General features: G+C 46.2%; 1 protein-coding gene across 1 annotated transcript; it reads right to left on the reverse strand.

Moving 5' to 3' along the window:
- Positions 1–25,656, reverse strand: LOC111602435 (pneumococcal serine-rich repeat protein). Its single transcript, XM_023319491.2, has 16 exons — positions 24,798–25,656; positions 23,479–23,779; positions 19,363–20,656; positions 17,599–18,475; positions 17,349–17,526; positions 16,583–16,757; positions 10,808–11,287; positions 7,925–9,688; positions 7,757–7,872; positions 7,511–7,519; positions 6,932–7,013; positions 4,938–5,585; positions 3,836–4,383; positions 2,884–3,561; positions 2,619–2,811; positions 1–1,958 (listed from the first exon to the last, which is right to left on the reverse strand). Exons 1-16 carry the CDS (start codon positions 25,654–25,656, stop codon positions 1,872–1,874), a joined length of 8,289 nt encoding a protein of 2,762 aa, XP_023175259.2. The 3' UTR covers positions 1–1,871.
- Between the last annotated feature and the right edge of the window lie 750 nt (positions 25,657–26,406).

Here is a 26,406-nt window from a genome sequence, read left to right on the forward strand (position 1 = left end):
CTGTTTTTTTTTAATTAGAATTTCTATTAAAGCTGATAAATGTACTTGATCATTTGTCTTTTGGTTTTTCATTCGTTCATTCGTTTTTTTATTATTATTAATTTCGTATAATTTGTTTGCATTCAACAATTTCAATGTGAAATAAACTACAAAATGCACATACGTATAGCTCTGGATGTACACATTGCTCCTACCCGAAAAAAAACCCCGTAAACTAACTGTGAATCTGGCAACCGAATGCATGTAAATATGCTGTAAATAGTTGAGAAAAAGTTTGGGAACTGTTTAAAATTTCGCATTTACTGCGACTACACGAGTACGATTTACTCTAATTTTTAGTCAAATACTCGCTCACAAGCTCAACAGAAGTATATTGGTTCGAAACTGTGCTGTTTGAAGTATATACCACTCGATCGCCGATCGGTATATCAGATGTATAGAGCTACGATTAATTGAAGCACAACTTCACAGCTCGATCTATGAGTTATTTTTAATAAATTAAAAAATATTTCTTTTCTTCCGATGGCTGTGAACTGTGAACGAGTATTGAGCAGTCGGTTATGCCCGACTGTAAGTTTCTTATTTGATTTTCTTATATTTTTCGTTTTTTGTTTACGTTTTTTACTGGACAAATGACAACTGCAAAATGCCATAAGATGTATAAATGTTAAGCTACAAATACAATAAATAGTTAATAGTTCATATAATTTAAGGCAATTTCATTCAAATAAAAGAAGAAGAAAAAACACAATTTGAAAGCTCCTTTTCCACTGGCTAATCCAGTGCAAAGCTAGACTAATTTGACTTCTATCGATTGCGACTTCCTTTCCTCTAAAATAGTCGAAACATATTTCATATGCTTCCTTTTCCTACAACTCCTTACGTTTGGCTGGATTGTGTCTGTGTGTGTGTGTGTGTGCCCTTTGACCCGCCCAAAAAAGCTGTTGCTTGTATGTATATTCATTAACAATTATTAAAGCCTTGCCTCCAGGCAGCAGCATTCGTTGTCCCATTTGTCTTTGGCTGTTCGTATTTCTAGATTGTGAGATATTGAGATTTGGCTTCGGTCTTGGCCTGATTGGCAGAGGCAGGAGTCGCATTGCACTTGGAGGCAATTGGACGCAACCATCATTCATCGATTCATTGGGTTTTACTAGCTACAAAGTTTGTAAGTATCAAAAAACTTATCATAAATATTACATAGTTCTTCTCCTTCTAACGATGAAGATGTCTTCGTCATCGTCTTCGTCACTTTTTGATGTAAGTTTGCTCAATTTATCTAATTATTCAGTTTCAGTTTCAGTTTCATGTTCAGTTTCATCGATTTGCAGGCCATTCACAGTCCACAGAGTTGGAGCAGTAACTGTCTGGACTACTTAAGATTACAAGTAGAAAACTTACTGAAGTTTTAAGCCAGCTCAGTTCTAGAGGCAGCAGGGAATATACATAGCTGACTGCAGGGGAACCACATTCGAACTGTCCCACAACAGTCTTCAAGGCGAAGAATTGGGCAGTAGTTAACTCTACTAAAGTAACAAGTTGATAGCGAGTGGCTATTCTCCTTAAACTATAGCTGACTGCAGCATTTTCTGTTCAGGTCTGGACGCCAACGGACAGTGTAAACGGCTTCTGGCTGCACGATTTCCGAGGAACCAGCTAGCTCCCGCACAATATGAATAACTAAACTAAAGTCTTAACTAAATGCTCTACACGACAACACAATGAAAGCACTTCGCTGGCAAATATCACACAGCTGAAGGCAGATACTCAAATACAAGTATCTCTATCTAAGCATGAACGACAGAGAGAGAGAGAGAGAGGGAGGAAAGAGACATAGTGTGTGTGTGGTGTGTGGTGTGTGGCCTCTTCACTTAGCCAGCGACTATCTGGGATACGGAGTTGGTGCGTCTTCGTTTGGTGATTTGCTTCCACAGGCGTCGGTTCAGCGAGGGCTTGTCCTGCAGTAAAGGAAAAAAAATTGAGAAAGGAAATGCTAAGAAGTACCAAGGACGAAAGATTCAGAAAGCCATAGCACTCAAGAAACATGAAGAAAGAAAATATTAAGAAAATTAAACTGAGGACGAAATACGAACTGAACCCATTGGAGAAAAAATATTTATGAAAAAATAACAAGGATCAAATACAAAGGAAGAAATGTCTATAGGCAAATAAAAAGTACAAAATGCAACAGGAATACTTAAAAATAAATACCAAAGCAAAAGCTGAAGCTGAAGCTGAAGAGAAAAATATCAAGCAAAAATACTGAAAATTAGGCAAAATATTAGAGAGGAGAAACTGATGAAAATGGAAAATGAATTAAAAAAGCAAAGAAGATGCTGAGAAAATACCGCGGCAAGAAAAGGAAATATAAAGTAAGAAATACCAAAGATGAAAATACTAAGGAAGAAATATTAAGGAAAACTGATCAAGGACGGAATCGTAAGAACAAATATTTTTGATAAGTGAATATTAAGGAAGCAATGTGAAATGTGCAATTTTATGAAGGAAACGCCGAAAAGAAAAACAATATTCCAAAGGTGAAGGCAGAAAGCTGCAAGGGTGCATTTAGGAATCAAGGAGGAGAATCCTTCTGGAGTCGTTATGCGAATTGCACTTACGTTGTCTTTACGTGGCGACATTTGTGCCATGTCCGCATTGTCCGGCGCCTGCCTCAGCAGCTGCTGACTGCCGTGCAGCTGCAGCTGCAGCTGGGAGTCGCCACCGAATGTGCTGTCGGAGTTGTTGGGATTGTTGCTGCTGCTGCTGCCGCTGGCTGTTATCTCCGAGTTGCGGCGCTTGATAAAGTTGATTCTGGATGGAAGAAGTTGAAGCAGGTTGGATTATGGGGCACATTCAATATGGCTGTGTGGCTGGGAAACGTACAAACGGTTGGATTTGCCCACTTCTGTTTCGAGGCATGCTTCAGTCATTGTTGTTGTTGCTATTGTTGTTGTGGTTGTTGCTGCCACTGCGTCCATCGAAGTAGTACTCATCGTCCTCGTCAGAGAGACTACTGCTGCTGCTCGGCTCGTTGTCAAGGAACAGTCGCGTCTCGTTGCCGTCGTCGTCGTCGTCGTTCTCAGTTTCGTTGTGGTTGTCCCGGATGTCGCCTTGACTCGATAGCCACTCTTCGATTGAGACATGGAGTATATCTTCTCGCGTCTCGCTAAGATTTCCAGATCGCCTAATTTGCTCGCGCCGTTGCTGCTGTTGCAGCTTGTGCTGCTGTCTGCGACGTCGACGCTCGCGCCGCCTGCTCGAGCCGCAGATGCAGAATTGTTCCATGTACTTGGACTTGGATGCTGGCGTTGTGGACCGACGACGCCGGCACGAACTGAACCAGTGGCGCGCGGACTTCCGTGGCTGCTGCTGCTGTGACTCCGCTGGCCGGATGTGGTCGCCATGGCGGGACGTGGTCGCCGGTTCACCGTCGGCGTGTCCATCTTGGAGTTGCGTTGTTGAGAGTACGATATGACAGCCTCTTTTGGCTGCACCCGATTCGTGGCTGAACGACTCAATAAATCGCGACCCGTCAGACGATGAAATGTGGAGAGGTCGTGCCTAAAGCAAAAAAGACAAAAAGCAAGAAGAGAAGAGCAGATCAGATACTTGATTGACTGACTGATCGACGGCCTCGCTCATTGATGGACTGACTGATAGAGCGACCGATCAAAAGATGGAGAGGTCTTGCTTCACAAAGAGAAAAGGAATCAAATTCACTAATTGAATAACTGGAAGTCGAGGTAAGCTGGCTCCGAGGTAGCTGTCTCCTCTTACAGCTATCTCCTTTCATATCTGACTATTGAGTGACCTGTGTAGGGGTCTTAGGACTTACCCCAGAATAGTTGTTAGATCTGGACCAGGCTCGTAGCAGATCAAGTCCTCGTCCCCGAGTATGTCGTGGTTGAGAGCCAATCGCATTTCCAGCCTTGGACTTAAGCCGCAGCCAACGTGCGGCAGTGGGGCAGCGGCCACTGAACGAGTATCGGCTACGTCCGGTACGGCTGGCGTTACCTGTGCCTGAGCCGGGGCCTGTGCGTGCGCCTGGTCCTTGGCCGCTGGCGCCACTGCAGCTGGGCTGCTCTCCGTGCTGCTCCGCATAGGTTTTGCCGTCCTCGAGGCTGTTGCTGATGAAGTGGCTGAGTCTGCCGGCGCTGCGGTACCCAGCAGGCAGGTCTCGATTATCGTTGACGATGGGCGTTTTGGGCCTGCCACCGGCCCCGTCGCCCCCGATGCCGCTGCCACTGACCGTGCAGAGGTTCTGGTACTCGCAGGCGTTGTCCTTGACCCGATACCGATTGTGGGCGAAGCGTTGGCGGCGTCGCCGACAGCCGCCGAACAGCCACTGTCAGCAGTAGCGCCAGATTTTCTTTGAGGTGGCTGCTAAACACCGAAAAGAAGTTCAATTACTCAACATCAAATTCCTTCCAATTCATAAAGAGTGCTCCCTGGTACCTTAGATTAGTGCACGCCTAGCTACCTAGCTGCCCTTGAAGCAACTTAATGACTAGAGAGCTTCACTTCTTAAGCTTTAAATGTAGTTAATATCTATCTATAGGATCTATATCAAATGCGTCTGAATAGTAGAGACAATAGCTCAAACTTTCTTCATGCATAACCGATCAGACCTAGAACAGCCTAGAGTTTTTAGATCCAAGGAGATCTGAGATGTGACAGCTCTACGCCTAACTAGACCTAAGCAGGTAGGCACTTGATTGACAAAAGGATGTCCCATGGGAGCCAACAGTTCAGTTTGGTTGGGACGACACTAAAGACCCACATATATATGGAAGTCTTATCAGAGAGTGACTTAAGAACAGAAAGATCGAGAGCATAGCGACACACATAACTATATCAAAGAGGCTGTTGAGAGGAGATGGGATCTACAACGATGATACAAATAGGGATTGGCTTGGAATGTGGTTGGATTTACTCACCGTTTTGGCCGGTGCAGCGCTTAGATTTGTCTGCGTGAGCAGCAGACGACGAGGCGGCGGCGGTGGTGGTATAAATCTCGGTGGCTTGACGTTGGCTCTGGTGGTGGCGCAGCTGGTAGTGCCGCTCCCGCTGCTGGTTGTTGTAGTAGTCGATGAGGGAGCTCGACTCGCCGTCGTCACTGCTGCCACCACCGAGATCCGCATCGCCGTACTCATCATCGTCGTCGTCGTCGTCGTCGTTGCCGTCGCCGACGCCAGCGCCGTCGTCGTTGTTACTGTTGGTGTTGGTGTCGTCGTTGAGCTCGTCATGACGGATGATGTCGCCATAGTCGCAGGCGCGCGCTGTTCGAGTAGATACTCGCAGGATGAGGCCGCTGGCGGTGGCGGTGGTGCTTGAGCTGGCGGCTGTGCTGCCTCCAACTGGGTCGGCGTCGTAATGGCCGTGGTGGGTAACAGCATGATGGTGGTGGTGGTGCGGCTGCTGCTGCTGCTGCTGGTGGTTGTCAGCGGCCGTGGGCCCAACGCTGTGGTGGCCAGATTCGGTTGCAGACGCTCCTCGCTCGAGTGTGGATCCGGCTCCTCCGGCTCCTCGTCGCTTGAACTTCCAGCCGAATCCTCTAGGTAGTGGCCATTTGTCGTTGCTTCCCCCTACCAATTGTTGGGAATAGAATTCAACTAATCAATTCTGGTTTTGATAAAGCATCCAGCTTGCACTTGATGGGGTTTATGAGTGATTCGTTTTGTTGGTTCTGGTTCATATTTCAGTTAATTTTGTGGTTCATTTTGATTTTGGAATTTCGATTTTGATTCGTTCGATCTCGATTGGTGTTCGGATTCGGGTTCTGATTTGAAATATATGTTTGCTTTTCTTTTTTGATTTTATTCTTGAAATATTTGGTGCGTTCATTTTGATTGTCAATCGTTGTCAATCGCTCGCGGGTCTCTGTCCTGGCGTGTGATGTTTATGAGCTCGCAGTATTGCAGGTTTGGCTAAAGCTTCACTAATTTCACTACGACTTTCTATATATTGTATATATTAAAATATATTTATATATATATATGTATACACAAGCCAACAAACACACACACAAATTATATACATCGAGTCAATAACAACAAGAGTAGAGTACATTGAAAGCGAGTTACAAAAAGTTTACAGTTACAGTTTACACAGTGCGAAAAGTATTTGATTGATTGATGCATGTGTGTATATATGATTGATTGATTGATTCGAGTCGTGGTAATGAAGATGATGATGATGGTGGTGGTGGTGGTGATGTCAAGCAGTTGGCGCACATTTTTGTGTCGTTATTTGTTGCATATGAAAATAAAAGACAAGAAACACAAGTCAATCAAAAGTTCGATTTGATTGATAGCAATGCATGCGGTGCACTGTACGGACAATAAGGCCCAAAGGGTTGCGATCTCTGTTCACAACATTTATGTGGATTTTGAAGTAATGCTGATGAAATATTCAGAATGAAATATGCAAAAACTAAAACGATGAAACATGGAAAGCTTTAGCTTCAAACAAGAGTGCTGCAGTCGGGAGTGTCCGACTTACAGATACCCTGAAGCCTGAGAGAAGTAGCTATGGAATAACTTCAGCTCTAGATGCAGTTTATAGAGCAAGGTTAATAGTTCTTTCAATTTAAAATAAGAATTTGAATTATTATCCAGAGCTTACGTACGGACGGACGGACGGGCGGACGGACATGATCAAGGCAAGACAAGACTCTGGGGAATCTGTCTCAGGTTCAGGGTATAAAATATAAGAAAATAACTGATAGACTCGAGCTGCAAGGGCATTCCAAGTTCAGCTTGCAAGGTCGTCTCTTGCCATGCCAACATCAAAAACAAAGTGGATAAAAAAGTGTTGAAGTGTGATTCGATCCTGTGTCAAGTTGTGAGCTTATTCATTATTCATTATGACTTGAGTTTATTTCATAGTTATTTATTTAATTGGCGATTGATTTGTTCTAAATACGACCCACCTTTTTGATATCGTCGCTGTCCTGCTGGGTTTTCTCTTCGTCGCTCTCGGTCTCCTCCTCGAACAGGGGCTCAAGACGGCGTCTAAGCATTACAAGTTACGATATACGATTCGATATACGATATGAGATGCAACGAATTGTTTTGTTTTGTTTTGTTTTTTTTTTTTTTTTGTTAAATTTCAAATTTGTTTAACATTTTTTGAGCGTGTGATGAAATGATATAAATTTTGGATTTGAGCAAAATGTTTATACATATACAAGTATATATATACTATACTATATAGACATAGCATACATAGTATAGTATACAGCACTAGATGTGTAGATACTCGAATATAAGTTAGCTATGATTACACTCGACTAGGCACTACGGAAGGATGAGACTAGTTCTTATAGCTGGGTCTGTTGGTCTGCACCAACAAAAAACTTGAGCTACACTAACCCAAGATGACAAACAAATATATATAGTATATATATACCGAAATGAGATACACTAAAATGGATAACGAATTGCATTGAAATGGGTTTTTGATTGGGATTACTTGTGTGTATAGAGTAACGAAAGAACGCAAGAAACACCTGTAAAAACTACGAAAAGAAGACAAACATTTAAAAGATGAAGAATATATATATGTATGTTTACTCGATTGCTAAATGAGAGCGCTAAAGATCAGCTTAGCTGCTTAGGTATACGATATAATGTCTAAGGCATCTAACGATGTGAGCTAGTTGTTGCTATCCCTTTCTAGCTCGCTCGCTCGCTCGCTCGCTCGCTAGCCCTTTATGTTGCTATCTCGCTTTAGTGTGAATACCGTTGCTCCTTACCGTGGCAGCAGTCCGCGTATGGTGCTCGCAGTCATGGGCGGCGCCATCAGCAGCTCGTCCATCATCAGCTCCGTGTCATCGTCGTCGTTCAGCGAGGTGCTCGACTTGGTGGGTGACTGGAAGGCAAAGTGTTTCAGGTGGCGCTTGGACGGCTGCAGCATCACTTACCGAATGTGTGTTCTCCGAGTTGATCAGCTGCATGTCGTCGTTGTCGCCTCCGCTGGTGGGCGTGCCCCAGACCTCCTCGCCACTGGTGGCGCCCGAGGTGCACTCGTCCATCTGCTCGTCCGTCTCGGAGGCCGTCTGGTTGGCTGCCGATTGCGCCTGCTGCTGCTGCTCGTTGGCATTCCAGCGACCCAAGTACTTGTCAATGAAGGCGCGCGACTCCTCGAAGAAGGACATCTTGTCGGTGACAAAGGCGCCCGCTCGATTCGTCCACGCTCCACTGGCCAACACATCGCCATTGGTCAAGGTGACGCTCGAGCAGTTGGCCGTCAGCTCATGCAGGTTCTGGGCGAGCGCCTTGTCGGCTGCGGCATCGTCCACATCGTCGTCGTCGTCGTTATCGTTATCGTTATCGTTATCGTCGTCGCCATCGTCATCGTCATCGCCATCATTGTCGGCTTCGTGCTCGAGCTCCTCGTTGAGCCCGTTCTGCGCATAGGGCTCCAGGTCGTCGTCCAGCTCGTCGGAGGGCAGCTTCTCGAGGCTGGACATGGTGCCGAAGCGACGCAGCGCATTGCTCATGGGCCGATATGGTGGCTCCTCGTCCAGCGGCGACTCATCGCACGAGTCCTCCGGTATGTTCTCAATGATCGCCTGCCTTGGCTGCTTGGTTGCCGTGGTGGTCACCTGATCCATGCCCGCGGCACCTCCACTATTGTCCCACACGTGCGTGCTGGTCTTGGTGAGCACCGCATCCGGCGTGGGCGGCACCACAGCTATGGTGGGCGGCGTCGTCTCCTCTGCCTGCCCGCACAGCTTGGCAGCCGGTGCGAACTGCGCCAAGCCGATCAGCATCAGCGACAGCTGGTCATCCTCCTGCTGCTGCTGCTGCTGCTGCAGCTGCACCGAGCTGGTCTTCTGCTTGGGTGACTCCAGCAGCTTGCACGTCTGCTGCTCCATCTTGTCCGGCGCCAGCTGCGTGAAGTCCTCCGGAGTGCAGCGACAATGGCAAGTGGCCGCAGAGCCAGCGTTGGCGTTGGCGTTGGAGCTGCGATCGGTGTTGCGCATAATGCGAGCCGTTTCCGTAATGGTCACAACGGCCTTCACCTGCTGACGCACTGGCTCCTGGCACAGCTGGGCCACAACTCGCGTGCGCCTGGGCGGCGGCTGTGGCGAGGCTGAGGCGGAGGCAGAGGCGTTGACTGAGGCGGAGCAGTGGCCATTTGGCAGGGGCTGCTGCGGCTCTAGAACTCGTAGCTTGGCGCTGCTGCTGCTGCTGTTGGGCATCGCATTGACGCTGTCGTCTGTCGCCTCTGATTGGGACAGCGACAGTTCGTCGGTGATTAGTTGTGCCACATCGCTCTCCGTGTCGCCGGTCTCGCGCCGGCTGCTGCTAGCGACTACCTTCGAGGAGAACTCCCCAGTGATGGTGCTGCTGGATATGCTGGTCACGCTGCCGGTGCCCGTGCCACTGCCAGCTACGGCTGCTGCCGCTGCTGCAGCTGCTCCAGCTGCCCCAGCTGCCGCTGTGCCGTTCAGCTTGCAGCAGCGGTTCGGCGAGGATTGACTGTGCTGCACCTTCAGCGAGTTGCACAGCAGCGAGGAGCCACCTGCACCACCAGCATCAGCGTCAGCATCGGCATCAGCATCAGCTGCAGCCGACCCACGCCCCCCGCTGCCGCTGGCTGCACTCTGCTGGCAGTTCTTGTGGCAGTGACGGCACACCGCCAGCTTGTCAAGCACAATGGGGCTGGAGCGCACCGTGATCTAAGCGAATGAAGCGGCAAACGAAATACCAGATCTAGCAATACGTTCTACATGGATCATGGCCACTAGAGGTGGGCGCAGGCAAAGCAAAACTTCCCTAGGCCCTAGATGACCCTAAAAAATGGGAGCTCAGACAAGCTTTGTACTCTGTACCCATCAGCTATGTCTATATATTCCTGATCAGTACTCCTCAGTATGCTCCAGATCAGTAGCAGCAAAGCCGACAGATAAACCATAAAACTAGAGACTTGACTCAGATCAAGTTGATTTTATTTAATCGAAAACAACAATGAAGTCTTCAATTTGAATAGATCGATAAAAATCGATAAAATTCTATTGCTTCGCAAGCTTCCAAAGATTCTCAGAGAGTTGTCATAAGCATACAGAAAAGAATTCCCTTTGCTCTCAGAATCTTCTAAGTCTTATCTATCTATTTAATAGATCGATAAAAATCGATAAAATTCTGTTGCTTCGCAAGCTTCCAAAGATTCTCAGAGAGTTGTCATAAACATACAGAAAAGAATTCCCTTTGTTCTCAGAATCTTCTTAGTCTTATCTATCTATTTAATATACCTATCTATTTAATATATCTATCTATTTTAATATACCCAACTTTCTTGGGATTTGGCTTTCAGAGCTGCGTTCTTCTACCTTTACCGCTTTACGCTCTCTCATAAATTTTCTATAAAACACTTCGCTTGCAGAATTCATTTTCTGAATTGGCTCATTTCAAGTCTAAATCACATTTCAGGTGTATGGATCATGTCACAGTTCTGAAAGACACTCAGATATACAGATCAATGTCAGTATTTCTTATATTACATAGCTGTGGAATAGAGGTCTAGGAGCGTGTTTGATAGGCATACAAAGGTAAGTTACTGGCTAGTTATAGTCCCAACTAGCTTAAACTGAACTCTAAGGCTTATCTCTAAGCTTATCTGACAAGGACAAGGACAAGTATCTGGTCTCAAGTTATATATCTGTATCTAGGAAGCAGCTTATAGAGCTAACGGGTCCTTGATTTGCTGTCGGTAATTCTATCTCGAGAGCTGCTGAAGACATCTGAATCCCACGCCCAACTCCGGAGCCAAAATACTAGGGTAAACATGGCTCACTCACCTGGCTATCGGATGTGGTGCTATGCGATTGGCTAATCTGGCTGGTGACCACCTCCGCCTCCGAGTAGATGTCTGAAGTGGCGCTAATGCTCATGCTCAGCTCCTCGACGCCGCTGAGGCGCTTGCCACCAAAGTTTGGCTTGGCGGAGAGGCCGCCCATCTCTTTGGCCAGGTTCAGCTCCTTGGTGCGTTTCTCCAGCTGCTGGCGCGTCCAGTAGATGATGCGCTCGTCCTGCTCGCTGTCGCTGTTGAAGATCAGCTGCTCGTCCTCGGCGCTAATGTTCTCCTGGGAGCGCGCAATGGCCGCCAGTCTCGCCTGCTGCTGCTGCTTGTCCAGCTGGCCCTTCATCCAGTTGGCCAGATGCAGGGCACTGGACTTCGGCGTGCCCGTCTTGTTCAGGATGCGGCACTTCTCGTCGATCAGCAGCTCGATCTGCTCGACGGCATGGCCATGGCCATGGCCCAGGCTTGGGCCGCGCTGCTGCAAGAGGCGCTTTGTTTAGCTGGAGTTGACCTAGCCATGCCCCGCCCCAAACCAACCGCAACCACCACCCAGACGCACAACCACAACCACAACCACATAGAGCTGCAGCTGCCCGACGTTGATTGCAAATTAAAAATTTGTGATGGGCTCAAATTAATTTCAAAATCTTTGTTCATTTTTGCGCTTTTGAGTTAATTTTTTCTCTTAACTTTTTTGTTTCTTTTGGTATTTTCAAGTAGTTATTTGTTGCTTGTCTTTGGCATATTGGTTTCATTTGGTATTTTTGGTATTTTTAAAAAAGTATTTATGTTGCTTTTGCTATCGAGAAACAGAAACAATAAAAACGCGCGATCTGTGGTCAGAGGCCATCTTTGATTAAAAACGCTTGCACTTGCAGAGGTTCAGACTGCGATAACGATAACGATAACGATAACGATAACGGTAAAGATAACAGTAACAAATCATAAGTTTGAAATTAGAAGCGACAGAAGTATTTTGCAATGGAACTTAAACTAAACTAAAATTGAGGCCATCACAATTTTTAATTTATCAATTTTTTTGACTTTTTTCTCAGTTTTTTTTTTTTTTTTTTTTTGGTTTTTCTGGTCAAACAATTTTGAACGCAGGATGAACCGGGACCGGGAGAGAATATTTTTCTTTTTTTTCTTTTTTTTGTTTCTTTTTTCGGAACATTTAGAATAGTTGTTGGGCAACGTACAGAGTGGTACAAAGTGAGTGCTCGGTGGGTTTGTTTTTTATTTGGTTGGAGAATCATATTTTTGTATAGGAATTGAAATAAAAAGAACATCACAAGCGTTTTTAGTCAAAGACTTTTTTGGTTTTTATTATTCATCGTTTCTCAACTCAACTGAACTCAATTGAACTAATCTTAACTCATCTCGTGTTTGTGTAAATCTTGCACTTTGCTGGCAACTCAAAAATATCTAAAAAGGGAAATCAAAAGTTGTTTTTAACATATCCTAGATAAGCTTTCACCACACTATGCGTGGCAAACGCCGATTTCTTATTACTTCTATATATATATATGTGTGTATATATATATCGAGGGTATATAATGTGTGTATATATATGTACTTTGTATATATGTGAGATTACACAATAGGTATATATAGCTTAATGCGAAAGGGAAAATACAAATAAACTACGGCTACGGCAACACAAATTTGCTCACTGGGGCGCCGCGTACACGAGGCGTATACACGATAATTCGTTTTAGAGGGCCATTCAGCCAGCTCTCTCTGTGTGTGTGTGTGTGTGTGTGTGTGTTTAGATTATATCAATTCAATGTATGTGTGCTGATGCGTGTTGAATTTCATGTGTGCTCAGATTATATCAATTTAGAGCTCTGCGTAGTGCAATCGTCATTATTGAGGTCGCACCGTGGCCCAAAAATTGAATTTATGTGAGCATATATCAATCACTGTTGCTCAAAAAGAGTGAAAGAAGATAGTAGTAATAGAAGTAAGCTTAACTTAAATGAATCAAAGCTATGAATGGCTTTGGTTGACTTGAAGATTTGACTTTAGCAGCTTTGAATCAATTCGAGTTTTTACTCTGCGTACGTGAGTCAAAGCTCAAGATTTGAAATTATTTAAATATGACTCGAAGGCAGAAAAGATGTGCATATATTAAGCAATATATTAAGCAATTTGTGAGCTGCTCAGAAGTTATTCAGCTGTAATTTGCTTTCAGCCTGAAGTGCTGCTCATTGATAGCTGAAGCAAATAAATTGTGGTTTTAAACAAAGTTAAAAGTTTCATCAAGATTTGTCCAGAGCCAAACAATTCGAATCTGAGCACCATAAACGAGGCTAATGAAATGCACATGGAACTTGCCCCAAAAAGTATGCTACGTTTTTTGCAAGTGAGCAAAACTTTCATTTGAATCATGACTCAGCTTGAATTGTTAATTTCTTTGAGGGCAAATGAAAGCTACAAAGTATTTGGCATGCAAAATGCAAATTTCCATGTGTGTGTGTGTGTGTGTGTATGTGTGTTTTGTTGAGTTACTACTGTATTACACAAGGCAACACAGTGCGCGTCGCAACAGTAAATAATTGACAATGACATCTTTATCAGAGATCCACATATATATATAGTATATAGTATATAGTATACAGTATATATGTAGAAAGACAGTTAGTATTTTCGCTAAGTGTACGTCTGGACGCCGAAGACTGAGCAAAGATTGTTACAGTTACAGTTATATAGCTAGCGTATATATATAAATACGTTTACGAGTGAGTGTGTGTGTGTGTGTGTGTGGGAGTACTATGTACACAGAGGGAGAGAGGGCGGGAGAAATGTTGACTGAAAGCAACAAGAGGAAGAGATGAATCGTGGAATCGTGTATAACCTACAAAAAAAGAACATTTCTTATGGCAGCGATTTTTTGATTTCGGTTTTGCTTTTGGCTAACGTTTTAACTTAAGTTTAAATGTAGGAATTCGAATTGAACTAGGGACATAATTTTAGTTTGGTAATACATAGAACAACAACAACAATAACAACAATAGTTTCGTATCGATTTCTTTGAATGTTTCAATTTGGCTTTTGCTACAAAATGGAAGCATTTCTTTAGTTAACATATTTTTCTTTCTTTTTTGGTTGCTAATTTATTTTTCAATCTTTTTCTTCTTTTTTTTTCAAAGAATGTTGGCAAAAAACACATTTCAAGTCGAGTGAATAAGACGATTTATATGATTAGTTAAACATGATTATAAAACTGAGTTTCATTTTTCTTTTTCATCTTCTCTTTTCTTCCTTTTTTGTATATGTGATCGCATTATCCCTGCTGCTGGAGCGCGCGTTCTCTATGTGTATGTACACATGTGTATATGTATGTGTATCTGTATATATATATCGGGCTATGTATATGTACGTGTGTATATTTGACTATCTAGGGGCATATTAACTACTCTAGCAAGTACTAAGGACTAGAAATCACTATTTACGAATTGCTTTAATCTAGTATTACATACAGACATCGGCGTAAATATCAACCAGGATCCGTTGCCCTTCGTGATATTTACACGCGACTGGCCATGGACGATACGCATAGACGAATACAAGAACGAGTACAATACAATATATATATAGATTTACGAGTATATACATAAATATATATATGCTTTTGATCGAAACGGGACGCTGAATACACTCAATTTGTATATGTAGAAAGAAATTACGATTACGATTACGATTACGATTACGATTACGATTAGCATTGAGTATACTCAAGCAGTGTTCATATATATACATGTATATATCTATATCTGCATATACATATATATATGTGAATACCATATATAATAAATCTGTTAGCATTAGTGCAATTTACAAAAGATAATTCACAATTGATTATCAAAAAACCTGTACAATATTGATAATATATATGTATATATATATATATAAGACCTGAATACCAAAGCCAAGACAAATAATTGTTTTTCAATCTGATCGATCGCAGAGAATTGAGTTATAACTCCTGAATTGCATCTGTATATCGTTTATCTAAAAAATCGCAGTTCTCTAATTGCGTTTACTGTTCCAGTGACAGTCACAGTTATCTTCCATAAGGCATTCATTAAATAGATCACACTCATTTGCTCAATTGCTTAGGATCGATAGGTGGATCGCGTGTGGAACGTATTTGAAAGCATTGTCGAATCGGTCAAGAACATAGTGCCCATTCCACAAAGTTTATTCATTGTGTTGAAACAGGTGGAGTCTAGGTCGATCATATATGGAGCCTATGTGGAACGTGGAACCCATGTGTTATGTATTATAAGTTGTCTGAAATCTGTGTAAAGTTGAGCTTCCATCTTGCATATATACATAACCCACATGAAAGACACGTGGACTATGTGTGGAACATGTGTGGAACATGTGTGGATCGTGTGTGGAACATATGTGGATCCAGTGTGTATGGTATGTATGGTCCACATATGGAACCTGTGTGCATCACCTGTGGAACCGATGTATATGCTCGAATGTCCCATTTGTATACAAGTGGAACCTATGTGGAAACTGTGTGGAGCATATATAAAGCACCAAAGCAAGCCAAAGAGAGCAAAGTAAGTTAGAAGTGATAAAGACGTGACGGAAGCCACGACTTAGCTTCATAGTAAAAGACATAGACTTAGGGCCTGACTGACTTGTGAGGCTTAGCTAAGGTTAGAGTAAATCAGTTGGGTGGTTGTTTAAGCTCATTTGTTGTTAAAGATTCCGCTTGTGTGCGTGTGTGGGCGTGGCTATGGCTGTGGCTGTGGCTGTGGCTGTGGCCTGGGTCCGTTGCCGTTGCCGTTGCCGCATCGGTTAACAGCCAAAAGTCAAATCACAGATCCAATGAATCCGGCGGCGTTGGCTTGGTGGGCAGCATGCCAAATGGATCGTCCACAGCGACGACGCTATCATCGTCGCTGTCATCGTCTAGATCCGTTTGGCCGATGTTGCCATCACCAGCTCTGACGCCGCCGGCGCCGGCACCCACACCATCGCCCAGAAAGATGCACTCCTCCACATCCGTGTCGTAGCACGGATCCAGATTCACCTCGTTCAGCTGCAGATCCAGCTCCAACAAATCCCAAGAGCCGCCGAACTCGGCCAACGGTATACTGGCCACCGTCGCCACGTTGGCCGTTGTCGGCGGCACAAAGTCATTGGAGAAGGCATCCGAGTTGCAGACCAGCGAGCTGGGCGACAGATTGGGCGTGGGCGTATCGGGTGTGGTCAGCGTGGAGACCTGCTGAACGACATGCGTGGACTCGTCAATGAACGAGCGACCCACCGAGCTGAGACTGAACTCGAGTAGCTTCTGCGCATGCGTTGCCACCGACACAGCGGACGAGGCAGCTGGTTCGCTGCTCGCCTCTGGTATGGCCGTTAGGCATTTGCTGCTCGCGCTGGCGCTGGGCAGCGACTGCGTATGGGCGGTCAGGCTAATGCTGCTGCTCAGGCAGGAGCTGTTGGTGTTGAAGCGGCGCAGGCAGCTGTCGCCGCCAATGCCGACAACACCGCCCACACCATTGGGCATGGAGCCGCCACAGCTGTTGGTATGCGCACGCACGCCGCCCGCCAGCCTGGCGGGCGAGTTGGTGCGCGAGGGCAGCGAGGCCGTCTGTGTGCTGGCCGTGATGCGGGCATGGGCATGATTCGGTACAGTGGCCGAAGCGTGGCTGGGATGGGGCGCCGGCACCAGCGCACTGGCCAAGCGCTGCAAATTCTCATAGGAATCGGCGCTGTCCAGGCGCTTGCTGCGAAAGAGACGCACCTGCTGTTTCTGCTGCTGCTTCAGGTTGATGCTGTCCAGCGAGGGCAGCTTCATCGATCCCATCGATGCGGACGTCATTCCAATGTCGCTTAAGGGCACCAGCGTATTCAGCACGTCCGGCGAGTCCAGCGGGCTGGACAAAGGCGTCGAGCCCAAGGCGGCATTCACCAGAAAGCTATGGGTAAAAGCAAAAGGCGAAACGGAATCGGTTATAAACGGTTGATATTGCAGTTGGAAAGGTTTGATACGGCAATAAGTTACATCGGATCAAATGGCAAAGCTCTTAGGATAATTAACGAACTCGATTTCATCGCTAACTGCAATAGCTGCTGAAATATATTTAGCAAAAATTGTATCACTCTGCCTTGGGTAGCCCAAGATACTGCTACGTGATGCACTAAGAATCTAAAGTACCTAAAATCATATTCCAATTATCCGATAAAGAATTACCCAAGCTGAATCTAAATGGATCTTAATGAGTTCGTTTCACGCATCTGGTGTTAAGCATGGGAAGTTCCTTGTGATTTGTTTGTCTCTAGTGTTCTTCAAGAACTCAGTGAGTAAGGGATTAGGCAAGGAGAAAGAGGTTGAATATATAGCTAAAACTATTAAGGGAGAGTCCCTCTATCCCACTGGTCAAGAAAATAATTTGAAATAATTCACTAGGCAACAAATCCCAGTGGAGTTTGCCAAGAGACTAATTCAATTACAAAGACCTTTGTCCAAGGAGGTAATTCAAGATTAGGAACTTAGAATCAAGACTCACATTTGACGCTGTAAAAGATTCTGCCAAACGGCCTTTAGCTCCAGCGATGGTGCGCGCAGGATAAGGCTCTTCCGCCTGGCACCACGCTTGGGCGTGCGTGTCAGATCCGGCGCACAATATCCTGTGGGACTTTCGGCCAAACGGCCATTGGGATCGACAGTCAGGCGGAATTCAGTGGCTGTGGAAAGCAAACAGCATTGAGATGGTATTGAAAGTCAGCTGACAGACCTGAGTCTGGGGTAGCACTCACTTTTCTTGCGCATGTGAAAGCAGGAGTCGACGACGTTGGCTATGGGTATGGGCTCCTCGGTGATGAACAGGACGCGATCCCGACTGACCTTGGCGAACACAATGATGTCACTGAAGAGCAGCGTCCAGTAGGGCTTTATCGAGCGCCCCTCGACGCGGGACAGGTCGCCGCCGAAGATCCACTGGCGGCCCTGCACGGCCAGCGTAAAGGGCTTGCACTTGGTGAACACCATGCGGGACTCCAGATCCTGCAGGGTCAGCAGCGGACGACCCTCGCCCAGGGGCTCCATCAGGCCGCTGCTGACGGTTATCTCGCGATAGGCGGCCTGCAGCTCACCGATCACAGTGGTAAAGTTCTTGTGCTCCTCGGTGTCCACATGGCAATTGCTGGCAAGCAGCTGCATGAGCTTCAGTATCTCCCTGAAGTGCTGCAGCGGCCGATGGATGAACATCGTGAGATCGGGACGCCTGCGCGGCACAGCTGGCTCGGTGATGAAGGCTATAAACTCGGAGCCCGTCTGGCGGGACTTGTTCACCAGAACGCAATCGGCGCGCTTGATGCCGTTGCAGTACTTCTTGTAGGCGGCACAGATCGCTGTCGTCTTGGATAGATAGACCCGCGAGGCGAAGTTCATGTGCGGCTCCTGCTCCTGTTCGTTGCTGCACAACTGCTCCAGTATGTCCTCGGCAATGCGCAGCAGCTCGTCAATGTTCTGGAACAGCGTGCGATGATCGTTCGGCGATATTAGATCCTTCCTATCCTGCAAAGGCTGCACAAACCGCTGCACTCCAAAATGCAGCGCCGCCGTAAAGTTCTGCTCCCGACTGATGAGCTGCAGCAGAAAGCGTCGACGGTTATCCGTTATGGGCACAATGGACTGCATCGATTCATGGCCAGAGACAATGAGAGAGAAGCGTAGAGGGTTACGTTAGCTTAAGTAAACTTCTAGCGGGAGCGTGTGTTGAGTATCGATACCAGGAGCTACCCAATTAAGCCAGAGCTCCCATCACTTATTGATTTCTAGAGAAGTAACATTTTAAGTCCATGGCCTGATTCGGCTTTTCTTCTTCCTTCATCTATTCACATCACTGTGAACTATTCTGTTAGATCTGAGAACATAGGAATTTTCTACCCACTGTCTAACTATATAGGAAACATGTAGTAGGAAAACTGAACCTTCGGTCGACTAAGCTAGTTGTATGATGTGTATTTTAGACTTATTCCTATTTTGATTCCTTTATCCCGCCTGAATGGTACTCACATTTCATTCGGCTTAGTATATTAATAGCTTTGGGACTGAGCTGGACTGATTGTAGCTGGGACCTTTAACCTAAGGCCTAAAACTATGCAAAACAAAAAGCAAGAAAAACCAATTAAAATGGCAATTAAGAGAACGGAAGCAACTTGTGGGAGCTCCGAGACCCCACCTCGCGGAGGAAACTTAAAACCTTCGTCAACGAAAGCGAGGCAAAGCAAAAACAATAGTAAAACCAAATAAAACCGAAAAAAACTTTATTGTCAAGCAAGGGATGGGGGAGTTGGAGACGGGCTTACGGGGTACAAAAAAAAATAGAGGTATATATATATATATATATATATATATAAGTGAAGACAAATTCAATAAGAAACAACTAAAATTAGCAGCGGTGGGTGGTTGGTGATTGGTGGTTGTGTGTGGTTGAGTGGCTGCGTGGCTGAGTGGCTGAGTGGTTGGGTGATTGACTGATTGGCTGATTGGTCTTAGACAATGACGCCCTTGCCTACCTCCTTGCTGAACGTCACTTGGGGCAGGTGCAGGCGCCGCTTGGCCGCCTCGATCGAGGAGGTGGTGCCAGAGCAGGCGGTGGCCGGCCTGGACAAGGTATTGCCCAGCAGCTGGGGACGAACGCTGGCGGTGCGCTGCTGCTGCACCACAATGGCTGTCTGCTCCTCTAAGCCGTAGAGCTGCTGTTGGCTGCGTAGCTGCGACTGCTGCTGATTCTGGCTAGCGCTGGCTGTGGCTATGGCTGTTGCTGTGGCCGTGCTGATGCTGGTGGCATTGGTGGCATTGGTGGCCATGTTGGCGCCCGCGCCTGACCTTCTGAATATCTCCAACGTTAAGGACGAGCCCTGCGATCGTATCAAATTCAGAACATCAGCCTCGGGCATCGTAACCACATTGTGCTTGTCCACGAAGATGACATAGTCGCCCGGCAGTATGCCGCAGCGATCCGCTGAGAGGCCCGCCTCCACCTTTTCGACGCGCGGCGGATGTGTCCAGACAATGGAGAAGCCAAATCCTCGCTCCTCCGTCCGGGTCAATCTCTTGGTCATTGTGAACGGCGTGCGTCCCGACTGCTGGCGGCTGACGCTGCTGTTGCCCGGCAGCGTTGAGCAGCGTCGTGCAGCGCTGCCTCCGTTCACATGATTCGCATTGCTGGCATTCGCATTGTTGGCATTCGCATTGGCATTGGAAACGGCATTCGCATTGGATGCACTGCCGGACGTGCTGTTGCCCGGGTTTGTGGTGCTGTTCGCATTGCCATCGGCGGGCGGATCCAGCTCGAGGAAGCGCAGAAACAGATTCTCATCGGCATCTCGCTGATGCAGCGCCTTCTTGCTAAGCACCATCGTTGGCTGCTGCGACTGCTGCAGTGTGTCCTCCTTGCCGTTGCCCAAAGGACCGCCGGTGGCAGCCATGCTATCGATGCTGATGCTGATGACATCATCGCCCAGCACAGCTGTAGCTGTGCCATTCGGTTTCGCTGTGGCCGCCATCGTTGACATTTCAACTGCTGCGGGTCGAGCGGTAACAGTTGCTGTAAGCGGCTCCTTCACCTGCTCCTTCTGCTTCTTCTCAACTGGCTGCACCTCTGCACGGCTTGTGGGCGTTGCGTGGAGTGGGACGCGCGGTCTGCTGATGCTGCTGCTGCTGCTGGTGCTGCTGCTGCTGCTGCTAGTACTGCGGCAGCTATGAAGGCATCCCTGCGAGTGTAGCTTGTAGGATCCAGTTGCGCCAAGGCCCTGCTGCACTAAAGCACTCAATGGAAACGTGAGGCAGCCGAGGAACTCGCTTCGTCTGTGAACATGAAATTTAATGAAATTGAATGTCAGTCAGCGGAGGTCGTCTCATATGGAAATACATGCAAGCTGAGACAACGGCCCTAATTAGATTCAGCAGCCACTTCTCGAGTACCTATATTAGATGCAATGGAACTGTAAGCCTCTTTAAGTTAATTTAGATACCACTGCCTGGACTAACTACTCCCGACACACAAGAGCAACTGACTGTAGATCCGAGAGCCAACACACAGTGTGCGGCACGTAATACCCTGACTCGCGCGAAAGCACGAACGATTAATAGAGGAGATAGGAAGCACACGATGTCGTGCTGTAAAGTGGACTAATGGAGCAGGCTGAAGGAAAATTGTACAAAACAGATCTCGCAGATAGCAAAAGCGAATGCTTCACTCCCACTAACTGGCCAACATGAATGCCAAGCGGAAGTTGACCTTTCAAAGGAAGTTCCGAGCGCCCAGCAAATCGAGAGCGAGAGTTGAGAGCTGACTCTGCTCCGGTCGCAGGTCTCTGACTAAAAATCATTCCAATGACATCTCATAGGATTAGTTTTTTGGACGCTTTGCGTCACGTTGCATTACCATTTTGTTTACTATTTTTACACACACACACTCTCGCTCTGTGCCTTTGCTCGTAACACTTCCGTCCCCACCTTGGCTGGCAACAGCTGCGGTACGTGACATAAATCAATTAGCGCCAACTAAGCTGTCATGGCTTGGCATTCCCACAGATCCAGTTCGCAGCGATATGTCGGCTATGAGCTGAGGGTGGCGGTAGGCGGTAGGCGGTAGGCGGTAGGCGGGTAGCTACGGGACAGAGAAACCCCCGGAAATGCGCCTCTGCCTTCCTCTGCTGGTGCTGGGTCTGTGGCTGGTGCTCTAGGTCTGTCCGCCGCTGAAATTTCGCCCGCGCGTATTTGGGTCAGTTTTATTGATTTTCATTTGCTGCAGCAGCGCCAAAGTTGTGCGATTGCAATCGCAACTGTCTGACAGACAGTTTTGACTTACCCAGCGCTGGAAGGCGGGCGAAAAGTTCAAGGGGTGTAGCCGCGGCAAGGACTTGGGCCCTTTCGATTTTCGGCAAAGCTCGCCCGCGCACGCCAGGGTAAAAAAAAGCACAAAAAAAATAAACACAAATGGGGCCAGTGCATTAAAAATGTAGCAGGCTGCGTAGCTAGTTGCGACAGAAACTGTTGCCACCTGCCTCGCAACTGGGGATGGCATGTGCCACACTTAACCCTTGCCACAAGCCCATCAAAACGGAAAATGAATTATTTAGCGAAATGTCGTTGGGCAAATTTACTTAAAATGCTTAACGAGGCATTTGCAAATAGTCGACAACAAGGAGAACTATTTTTCAAATGCTTTCATTATGCATGCATAACAAATGTGTCAGGTGTGTGCAGGTGTGTATAGTCCCAGGTGTGCATTTAACTAACTGCCTGCTTCAATTAGCCCGGATATTTCATTGCCTCTGACCTGTGGCCATTGCATAATGTAGAGAGCACTTATCGATTTGAAATAAACGCAAAAGGCGATATGAATGACCAAATATCTAAATGCGTGCATGACGGAATGACGGCATGACGAAATGATAAAACGAATGATGGTTTGCATGGGCAGGCCAGATGCTATGTCCTTGAATTTCAATTAACTTGGCCATTGAGCGCGTTGCTAACTACACTCACACGCAAGCAAGCTCACGCACACACACACACAAACGCACACACACGCACACACAGAGAGAAACGCGGGGCACAATTATTTAGCAGCATGCCTAAAATTATGCTACACAAAACTCACATACTAGCACGCGCACACGCACGCTGGCTGGCGGGCACGCACACACAGTTATATAATTTTGTGTTGCATACTTTTAGCTGCCAGCGCAAAAGGCAATTACAGCACTGCCAACATACCAAAGGGTGTTTGCATTTAAATAAACACACTCACACATACACACACACATAGGCACCGTGCACATGTGGCTCACGCGTGCAATTGTTTGTGCGCAGTCAAAAAAAAATATATAAAAAATATTCGTCTAGCTGCATTTAATAATAATTATTGCAATTGTTAGTTCAGCGAAGCACACACTTTTAAACATTTGTTGTGGGAAACAGTTAGAGCACGCCGTCGTTGCGTTTCGTTCGCTGCGTGTTTTTTGCCGCAGCAGCGTCGTTGCAAGCCTCTGCGTCTTTTTGCGTCTGCGTCGCGCGAGCTTAACACTTGAACTGAGCGCAGCGTTCACGGCGAACCGAACCGAACCAACCGAAACAGAACAGAACAGCAAAGAGAAGAAGAAGAAGATGTGGAAGAAGAGGATAATAACGGCAACCTAAAAACTAAAGCCCAGGCAATTTTTTTACAGTTAGCTGGAAGGCGGCCTAGAGACATCGGGGCTCACGGCGCCTGCGCTGGATGTGCGACGTGCATATGTGTGTGTTAGTGAGTGTGAGTGTGCGTGTGAGTGTGAGTGTGTATATGCGTGTGTGTGAGCTACTGGAAGTCTCTCCAGAGTTAGTTTAAGCAGCCCGCTCCAACTCGCTCCGCCTGCTGCGGGCGCTGCGTTTGTTTATGTGCAGGAAATGCACAATGGCAAAGTGTGCTACAGGAAAACGTTACAATTAGGCTGAGACACCCTGCGCCACTGCCCCTGCCCCTGCCCCTGCCCCTGTCTCTGGCTTTGCCTTTTGCCAGGCGTATCCTTAGCTTAGCATTGTCCTCTCCACTGGGGGTGAATGACACGCGCATATGACAGACAGCTTTCGATATGATACTTGTTTAGCTGCTGATAGCTGCTATTGACCTTACTCGTACTCACTTCAAATGCCGATCCCGGTGCCAAACGGCCAGCTGCAGCGAGGCTGACGTTGACGTCGACGCCGTTGCCTGCAGCATAGCATCCTGCACATGGTAGCTAAAGCGTTCATCAAAGTACGGACGACTCGAGTGCCGATGGACGGCTGTGCGCTGGAAGCGACTCGAGCTCGAGCTCGAGTTCGAGTTCTCGCTGCCGCCGCTGCCGTTGCTGTTGTTGGCAATGCCGGAAAGCAGCGCCACCTTGACGTATGCATTGATGCTGCCTGCGCCGTGCAATCGCTGCAGATCGCGACAGCGTATAACTGTAAAAGAATTTAGAACTTTCGTTAGGTTTTTCCATTGAACTTAAAGAGGTTTCTAGGGGAAATTTCATTCAAGGGATTTGTTATTTTTGTAGATTTTCAGTCCAAAGTGAACATAAAACGGTTTACTATTGATTGTCTATACAAATCAAGTATTCCTGATTATTTAGGATTATTTATGTATTTCTGATTGGAAATATTCAAAACTAAGTGCTTCATTCCAATTCAGATCTCGTATCAGAGAAATTGCAGACAAATCTATGTTTCATTTAAGGCATCTAAGTAGAGAAACTTTAAAGTCCAATTCATCTGTTCCTTTCGTTTCATTTAATTTTTCCACTATTTCATTCTATTGTTCCAATGATAAAAAAAACTTTATTTAATTTGAGTAAATTAGCATTAGAGAGTGTTTCATTTTGATGAAGCAATTCTTTTCTTTCATTGCACCGTTCCACTGTTTCATTCCATTGTTCCAATGATAAAAATACTTGAGTTAAGGAATCTAATTTAAGAAAATTGACTTTATAGAGTGTTGCACTTCAGTCAAACAATTCGTTTCTTTCACATTATTGTTCCCCTGTTTCATTCCATTGTTCCAATGACAACATTTTTTGATTTAACGAATCTAATTAACCAACATTAGCATTGTGGAGTGTTTAATTTCAGTCAAGCAAATCGTTTCGTTCATATTATTGTTCCACTGTTTCATTCCACTATTCCAATGTCAAAAATACTTGAAGGAATTTAAGTTATAAAAATTAGCCTTCGACTTGTCAAGAGAGTGTTTCACTTTAGACAAGTTCTTGCGTTTCATTTCAAGGTTCCACTCTATTAATTTATACACAAATAGCTGCTTAAAGCTGTCTAACTTGCTATATGATCTACAAGATATGTAGAGATAACGGATACGTTACTAATGGAAAGCGTTTAAAATATCTGCAAGTTCATTCGATCTCTATCTGTTCACAGTGGAGGGTGTTAGGGGAAAAGGACGGTGGGGCGGGACCCTGGAACTCACCATGTACATTTAATTGCTGTTGATGGACATCGTAGGCGATGCTCAAATCGATGCTGCCACGTGGATGGAGCTCGCCACTGTTCGTTGCATTGGGGTTGGAGGCGAAGTTGGAGGCGAAGTTGGAGGAGGCGCCCGAGACGCAAGAGGCCATGGAGCCACGCTTGGCAAAGTGCTCCTCATCCTCCAGATCGCTGCCCGTCGAGCTCGAAGAAGAGAAGCTCAGGCAACGCTTGATGCTAGGTATGTGCTCCAGGCTGGGCTGTTTGCTCAGGCCCAGAGTCTTTGGGCTCTCGACTGCGATCGAGGCAGCGACTGCGGCTGCTGCTGCTGGTTTTTGCTGATTCTTGCGGCGCACTACGCGCTGCCGCTTTAAGTGGGTGGGCGTGCGCACCTCCATCTCGTGGACGCTGCTCTCGCTCCACTCGCCATCGCCAGGTGTCGCCGCCGTCGACGTTGCGGTTTGATGCTTGCAGCGCACCTCCTTGCGCGCCGACTCAATGATGGCATCCAGCATGCGATCGAGCGTGGTGTCGCCCATGCGCGAAGAGGACAACTGCGAGTCCTCAAGACCGCCAGCAGCAGTGCCGCCCAGACGGGGCAAGCAGCGCAGCGCTGCCAACTGCGGCGTGGCCTGCCGCGGTCCGCTGCCCTCACTGAAGCTGCGCCGCTGCGGACTCTTGCCATGCACGTTGCTCAGATCCTGCAGCGCAATCAGGCTGCTGTTGCCAAAGGGGCTGCTCATGAAATGGACGCCAAAGTTCTCCTTGTTCGCATCGCCGCTGGCATTGCGACGCCTGCCGCGCGCCTCCTCGACGCCGCTCGAGCTGGAGTGCCGATGCATGCGAGTCATGGTGGGCATATCCTGGCCAAAACTAAGCGAGAAGAAAGCCAAGCAAAATGAGAGACAGAGCGAATTAGAGGTATTGCAAAGCTTTCATTTGATGCAAGGCTTAAGTCTAGAAGCCGCAGATGAAAATCTGATGCGAAATCAGAAGTTCTTCTCGATGGAAGCTCAATAAGAGCTTTTTAAAATAATCTAAAAACATTGAGAGGCAGCTTTTGATAAATGCACGTTGTAAGCACAATGTAAAAGCTCTGAATTAATGGGATTAATTATAGAAGCTTTTCATATTAGAGCAGTTTAGGCATAGTCTAGGAAATCATTAGTATGAAAAGCTTAATCAGACTTGTAAAAGCTGCACGTAAAGCTCTTTAGATACAAATCTTAAGTATAATCTGTGAGCTCTGGTTGAAGCTTTGCAAAAATGGAAGTCTTAAAAGTTATCTTGAATGCTTTTCATGTGTCCAGATTTTATGTATAATAAGAAGGCTTCAGGAAGAGCTTTCATAAACTTTATTTAAAGACTATAAAAGAAGCTACTTATATTATTTTTTTATTAAATGTACACAAATATTGTGTAAAAGCTCATTAATAATAACTTATTCACGTGAGCTTTTCGTCTTTTTCTCAAATACTTCTTTGTTTGCTCTTCTATTTGATGTACGGCAACTGTGAACTATTATTAAGTATGCCAATAGTAGGTATATGCCAAGTATATATAGCTTATAGCTTAGATAGAACAGATATAACTATATATAAAGTTGTCCT

This window comes from Drosophila hydei, unplaced genomic scaffold (genome assembly GCF_003285905.1).
Source record: "Drosophila hydei strain 15085-1641.00,03,60 unplaced genomic scaffold, DhydRS2 tig00000333-arrow-arrow-pilon, whole genome shotgun sequence".
In the NCBI taxonomy this organism is placed as follows: Eukaryota; Metazoa; Arthropoda; class Insecta; order Diptera; family Drosophilidae; genus Drosophila; species Drosophila hydei.